Source organism: Hibiscus syriacus, unplaced genomic scaffold (assembly GCF_006381635.1).
Source record: "Hibiscus syriacus cultivar Baekdansim isolate YM2019G1 unplaced genomic scaffold, ASM638163v2 tig00110890_pilon, whole genome shotgun sequence".
NCBI lineage: Eukaryota > Viridiplantae > Streptophyta > Magnoliopsida > Malvales > Malvaceae > Hibiscus > Hibiscus syriacus.
In genome coordinates, this window is record NW_024062900.1 from 9,921,299 (window position 1) to 9,928,851 (window position 7,553).

General features: G+C 32.4%; 1 protein-coding gene across 1 annotated transcript; it reads right to left on the reverse strand.

The window, feature by feature from the left end:
- Positions 1-2,302: 2,302 nt before the first annotated feature.
- On the reverse strand, positions 2,303-3,929 carry LOC120144526. Its single transcript, XM_039158563.1, has 2 exons — positions 2,529-3,929; positions 2,303-2,365 (listed from the first exon to the last, which is right to left on the reverse strand). The coding sequence occupies exons 1-2, from the start codon at positions 3,903-3,905 to the stop codon at positions 2,342-2,344; spliced, it is 1,401 nt and encodes a 466-aa protein (XP_039014494.1). The 5' UTR covers positions 3,906-3,929; the 3' UTR covers positions 2,303-2,341.
- Positions 3,930-7,553: the final 3,624 nt, after the last annotated feature.

Here is a 7,553-nt window from a genome sequence, read left to right on the forward strand (position 1 = left end):
ATAAGTCTGGTAAATGTCAAGTCAGATAAATATCAAATCAGGTCAATAACAAGTCGGATCATTTACAGGTCAGGTTTAAAACAGGTCGGGTAATACCAGTTATTTACTAGGTCAATCTCAGGTTCGAGTTCATATCAGTCGAATGCAATTCGGGTTCGAGTATCATTTTTTGGTTCAATTCGAGTTCAGGTCGTTCTCAGGTCGGGTTCAGATTCACAATTTCCAGGTCCAACTCAGATTCAGATAAACACCAGTTTCGAATCGAGTCAGTTTTGAATCACTACAGTATATGTTAAAAACAGTCTTGACTAGAGTCGATTTTAGTCAGTTTTACAGGTCGGGTAAACTTTTTACAGCACTAGTTGGGGTTGATAGATAGAAGATTGAGGTTGATAGATAGCAGATCCCGAGTTTAAGGGTTGGCAAGAAAGTGTTGGGGTTTCAAATATTGGTTAAACTGGGGAGAAAGTTTAAGAGTTTTCATTAGGGATCAGTTGGCGTATCGGGAGCACATGACATGAAACAAAAGAAATTTTACGGGTTGGACCCTTAATCTTTCTAGGTTTTGAAAAAATGACCTAAAACTTTTTAAAAATTGAATTATAGCCCTACATTTCTGGAACTTACAACATTCACTCTAAACTCTCTAGACTTCGAATTTTGACCACCAAATTTTCAAACTATCTCCAAATTTCTCTCATACTTGTATGATTTAATATTGTCAGTCTCGAATTTCTAAAAACTTGAACTTAGCCCAAATTCGAGTTAATCCTAAAACCTCAAAGTTAAACAATTTTACGAAAATTTCTAATCCTGATTTTGGGTCGTGAAACGGGGATTCAAAAATCAGAGTAGCTTTAATAAACATAATAGACTTATTCCTTTACTATTTTATTTAATATGTGGCATGGGAACATCAATATTATTTTCTTGGAGATTTTGTATTTCTTTCAAAATTTCTAGTGATTTCAATAAGTTGTGTATACTTGAATCAAGAAGAGAATTGTACAAAATATGGTAAAAATAAAAATTAGGTTAAAGTTCCCTAAAATAATTTTTATCCAAATATTAATTCGTCGTGTATATATACAGGAGCCCCACTCATGGTGACCTGATTGAATTGAATTGAGGGCCGAGGGGAGTTGTATGTATGGATTGCCCAAATCCGAATAGAAAACTTACTAACCTTAAGAACTTCTGATGCCTTTTGATGCAGGTATAGCATTTAACAGTTACTATGAACTTCGGTTGCTAAGGATTAAAGAATTGGCGATTTTGGTCCATTACCGCAACTAAAATAAAAAATTAAGATTCTAAGATTCTAGGACACAGAGACTTTTAATTTGATACATTGTTTAATAAATTCATTGACGAATTTGCCTAAATAATATTTTTTTCGTCAACTCAAAGTGATGAGTTTTAATAGAATATAATTTTTTTATTAATTTTTCATACATTAAAATAAAATTTTAAAAAAAATTACGAGTTCTAATAAAATATAAAATTCTCCGTAATGAGCCAATTTCAACCTAAAGAAATACTTGAGATTAGAGAACCTAATAAAGAAATTTTCAAAAATGATAAAATTCGGAGATGGATTCCAATAAAAAGAATTAATTCAACCAAAATATTATTACTAAAATTGGGTGTCATGCGCCAGGCCTGAGAAATAGTACGACGCTTGGGCGACGCTAGCAAGCTACTCCAATGGACCATCCCCTTAAAAATCAATTTTATTATCATTCGAGCCAATGGCCCACTGCCCACATATCTCCTTGTTGCTCTACATCTTTATGATGTGGGATCTTAGGCAATGTTCTCAGCCACATTTCAACTTACTGGCCCTGAATTACAAAACAGTGGTTAGGGATTGGCATAGCCATCCATCTCTGGTTTCACCATTTTTCTTCTTCTGCTGCTATAACTTCATGGGTAAAGGAAGACAAATTACATTGTTTTTCGAATTCAGTAAAATTCCAGATACCTTGGATAGCAACTCTTAAGGGTGATCGCATAAACCAACTCAACTAAGCCTTGACAAGTAATGAAAGATTAATATATGCAAATATCAACAACTATTCAGTTTCACAAAACCATCTCGATCTCAGGTGGAAAATGCATGAATGAGGATGCTCTAACAAACCTCTGATTCTGCATGCAACTTTTGTATCATTTTCATTTTATATGCATAAAAATCTCTTTTTTGTTTTAGGAGAAAAACAAGTATCTATTTTATCACAACACCCACCATGAATCAAAGATACCATTATACGGTACAGGTGCACCGTTCATCAAGCTGTGATATCAGTGGAGCTTGTTTAAGTTGATTCCAACATCTTAATTACAACCAACAGTACATCATTGCCTGTGCAAAAAAAATGGTCACATTATCAAGCTTTGAAGAAAAGGAATACAAGACACAATGAAACCCAGAATGCAGAATTGATGTTTCAAAGCAGACCAAAGGAATACAATGCTTTTTGTATACTAGCCAGTGATAAAATGAAAAAGGTAATCACAGGCCATACCTCTGTGAGAGGAACTAGAGACACCTCGTCCGAAGGAGAGGGCGGTTTCTTCTGTTTCCAACTTCGCATCTCAGATCGTATTGAATTCAACTGTTCTCTTAGATCCTTCAACAAATTCAGTTCCTCCTCACTTATTTCTACAATTTCATGTCTTGTACTGTTTGTTCCACTCTCAAGCTTCTCAACTCTCTGTCTAAGTTGCTTCAGCTCAGATTGATAGTCGGTAACACCGGCGGCTAAGTCATGAAGAGCCGATTTGTTGTCAGAAGCCATAATCAGCAACATATTTACCTTTATGCATTCAGTTCCATATTCAGCAGGGAATTTCCCCTCAGGCTTTGCACTTAGAAAGTTATTCATCTTTATCCAGTCAACTTCATCTTTAACAGGTAATCCCAATATATCTTCCAGTATCAAATCCGGCTTTGTAAGCCGATCAGCGCTTTCCAAAACCGACTTACCCTTACACTTTTCCACATCAAAGCAAGTTTTGCCATCTGCACTGGTTTCAGGAACTTCATGTATAACTGGAACTTCAAATATATCATGAACAACACCAGAGGAGAAAGCAAAACTTGAAATGGGAAATTCTGTTGAATCTTCGTGAGATTTTACTTTATGATATTCATTCATTGAGCTAGAATTTAGGGACACTGATTCAACCTTACCATTTAAAGTTTTCTCTAGACCAACTTCTTTACAATCTGCAACCTGTTTCACCTTTTCATCCAATAATCTGATCTTTTCCAAGTAAGAATTGAATTCAGCAGCTTCCGAATCCAATAACTTTACCGTGTCCAAATTTCCGGTATCCGTTCTCCAACACAAATCCTGCACTGGTGCTGGATTGTCTTCTCCATTATTAGTACACTTCTTCGAAGAGAAATCTACCGGTAGAGCTGCAGGCAAAGAACTGAGTCGTCTAACAGTAGATTTAATATCCTTTTCTCCATTGAATGCATCATTGCTTTCTGCAAGTGGATTTGAAGTAAACTGTTTCCCAAAATCATTCAAATCACCACACCCCATACTTAGAAGCTTATACCTATAAGCCTGAACTTGGAACTCAAGGGAAGAGATCTCCATTTCTTTCTGAGATATAAGTTGTTCGAGAATCGCTAGAGATTCCTCAGCATGGCCAATCTTTTCTTCAGCCAATCTCTTATATTGAATTGCTTCCATCTTCATCGACGCCTTCTCGCTTTGCAGCCGCAGTATCATCGACAAAGATTCGTTCGTGGCGGTCGCCGAGGATTCTCTTTCCACATCGAGCTCGGAATATAGCTTCTGAAGAAGCTGCTGTTGAGAACGAAGCGTTTCCTTTAGAACTGTAACATCCGTTTCTTGTATCGGCAGAGTTGCAGAGCTTCCAGCCATGACGGATTAGTACAACTCAGACAATTGTTTTTTTCTCCCAAATATTGAGCGGCCACAAAATTATGATTGCTCCTTCACATATTCACCTGAACGGCATGGAAAATACAATAATTAGACACAATGAAAATACAACACAATGTTTAATTTTTTTCCTTACGAAAATATATATGTCCATACAGAATCATATGCTTAATTACCAAGTAAAGAGTAAAGCACCATAATCTGGAACTTAATTGCGTCACATTTATAAATATGACCATATTTAGCAGAAGAGAAACAAAATTTAAAAAACAAATGTAATGTTTAAAGAATAAATGGAAAGTAGGTACCTATGTGGTACTGGTAGTATTTTGCAGAAAATAACACACATTTGATCCTCTGATTTCCCATTAAAGAAGACTCCAAGAGGAAACCCAGTTTTCAGTTCCTATTAAACCACAGATTTGAAACGCGAGAAAGGTAAGCTTTTGCTTTCCATTGCATTTAAAAAAAAAAGGAAAAAGAAAATCCAGAGACAAGGCGTGGCGTTGTTTGACTTTCACGAATCAATTCCGGAAACATCAAAACCCAAATCGTCTTTTTCAATATACCAAGGCCTCGTCCGCTTTAAGTAAACAGATTTGTTTATTAAATTCAGATCTGCAAAATTATCTCAAATGTATTAAAATAAATATGAAATTAAAATCATAATATTGCTATTTAAAGATTTTAATTTAAGAGTGGGTGAGTGAGTTATCATTAAGTTTTACTTCTTTGAGTAGATTTCCTTCATGCCTTGAAAAGGAAATCAGGCCTGTTTGATTATGTTGGATTCCGGTTATCGAATAAATAAAATAAATATATATTTATTATTTTAACATGTTCCTAATAATTTAATCAGATTTTAACACTTTTTCTATTTGGTATAATTCAGAGGAAGATTATGATTAAATAGTGGCTGATCATTACACATGTTCAAACCTCGTTGAAAGCCTTCATCATTCATCTAAATGTATCCGTTAAAGGCCCAAAAAGAAAACTCTTAAAAAAGAGAGCCATTTCTTAACTGCTAGTAGAGTTTAGAGGAGGGTCCCATATGTCATGGCTTGCAGCCGACCACTTCATTTGGTAAGCATTTCCCAGCCCCGCACATTAATTCGGGTTATTGGACAATTGCATGCCAATGTTTGACTAATTTGCACTCATATTTCAAGTATATATTATGGCATGAATTATGGTTGTCAATCCAGTGGACCGACATTTTAAAAACCCGTAGAATTTATGAACATCCCAGGAATTAGCCATGTGTTCCTTAAGAAAATAAAGAAAGAAATTAGTCATGCAATCGACTTAATTATTTTAAGATGAGCAAAGTGCCACGACCTGTTTCATATGTTTTAATTTTGTTATTCAATGTTTTTAACAAGTTATTCTTAATCCAATTTTTAGATTAAGAAGTTGATCTAATAGTCCTTCTCAGAAATAAATAATCGCTTTTGTTTGAAGGTGGGGGCGGAAGCTGTAGCATGGTGGGTACTGGTGAGATTGTGAAGTGGTGAAGGGGTGACCAGAGGACTAAGAGTCTAAGAGGCTGCCCATGGCCTCATGTTATCCATGCCATCTTCAGTAAGGACCAAACTATCTTTATATTTTGAAAAAAAAATCATGATTCGTTATTGACTCACAACAACAAATATTTTCAAAACTTAATATGTTTTAAATGACACTATCTCTAGTCTAAATTGGTGGACACCAGGGTGGGAGGTAAAACATTGTTATTTACAGATGTTTGGATATTAGTTTAAATTAATCACTATAAACACATAATTTAAAATAATGGTAAATGAATTATCAAGTTTTTTAATAGTATGAATTGATTATAATTTATAAGATAATGATTAATTAATTTTTTTATAATCATTAACAACGTGCAGGGTGTTTACTATTCGATTTTAATTGAATTAACTGATCGAATCGAATTAATTCGGTTAATTAGGTCGAAGAACGATTAATTTTTTTCAATATTCGGTTAACGGTTAATTTGATTCTAAATCGGTTAATTAACCGAATTAATCAAAATTATTTATATAATATATATTAAATCTATATTTTAAGCTCAAATCCATTGATAGTTAAGATCTAATTATTTTTTAATCACACTAAATTCATTAAATTATCAACATTTAATTAAATTTTAACCCAAATAAAAAATATCTCACTTTTAATAAAATTAATCTAATTAAAAAATTACAAAAAAATATTAAAAAAATTAGTTAATTCGATTAACTAACAGAAAAAAGTTTGATTCGATTAACCGTTAAGAAAGAGTTTAATTAAATTAATTATTGATAATTCGATTTAATCGATAACCGAATTAACCATTTAAACACCCAACAACGTGCAGATGCCGTACAATTAATAGATTTCATAACCAATTACAGATATTATATTTATTACTCATTTTACATTTTGATAAGATTAAATTTTAACTTCCGAAATTCATTACCTTAAACAAATCAAAATAAAAAATGCAATAAAATTTTGAATGGTGAATACAACCGAGGGTGGGAGTGGAATAGTTGATACCTTATTTGTAGAGTTAATTGCATCATACACCCCCAATCTATGATACTCATTTCAAATTGGTTCTTAAACTTTTAAATATTTCAATTGCATCCCTAAACTAAGACTATCATTCTAAATTAGTCCTCAAACTTTTAACAATTCATTTTCATCCCCAAAATATGATCTTCATTATAAATTTTCCACAAAACTTTTTGAACATTTCAATTGAATTCTAAATTATGCGTATATACTAATCACATCCCTTGTTAATAAAATCGTTAGACCAAGTTATATTAGTATATGTTAAAAAAATAAAGTTTAGGTTAAACTATGATTGAAATGGATTACATATTTAGATGAATTTGTGGATAAAATTGAAGATGCAAAAGTTTAGGGACTAGTTTAGAATGATATCATAGTTTGGGAATGAGTTTGGAATGTTCAAAAGTTTAAGGACTAATTCAAAAATTGAGATAAAATTGAAATATTAAAAATTTAAAGACTATTTAGATGAATTTGTGGATAAAATTGAAGATGCAAAAGTTTAGGGACTAGTTTAGAATGATATCATAGTTTGGGAATGAGTTTGGAATGTTCAAAAGTTTAAGGACTAATTCAAAAATTGAGATAAAATTGAAATATTTAAAAATTTAAAGACTAATTTAAAACGAGGGTCATAATTTGGGAACATATAATGCAATTAACTTTTAATTGTACTTTTCAAATATCTTTTAACTGCCAATCTCATCTTATTCCTTCGATTACCATAAAATGTTTCTGATTGTATCCCAAATTTATCACTGCCAGCTGGTTTTTTCTAAGGTTAGCACTGCCCACTGGTAAAGCTTAAAACAGAAATGGGTTTATAGCTTTGGGCCCAACGGAAGGTCTGGTCCATGATTTTGTTAAAAAAAATTATTTTCTCCATTTTGTGGTTATAACTGTTTAGATATAATTTTGGGATCCAACTTCATTCATTTTCTGTTAATATAAAAATAAGTACAGAAATTATATTTAAAATTAACTTTTGGTATGTAATTTTTTTAAGAAATAGGTGATCAATAATTTTAAATAATATTTTATTTTTAAAAGAATAAAAAATAT

Coding starts and splice junctions, on each gene's coding strand:
- LOC120144526 (XM_039158563.1), bottom strand. CDS start 3,905: ATGGCTGGAAGCTCTGCAACTCTGCCGATACAAGAAACGGATGTTACA. Junction 2,366..2,528: donor CTCTAGTTCCTCTCACAGAG/GTATGGCCTGTG, acceptor TTTTTTGCACAG/GCAATGATGTACTGTTGGTT.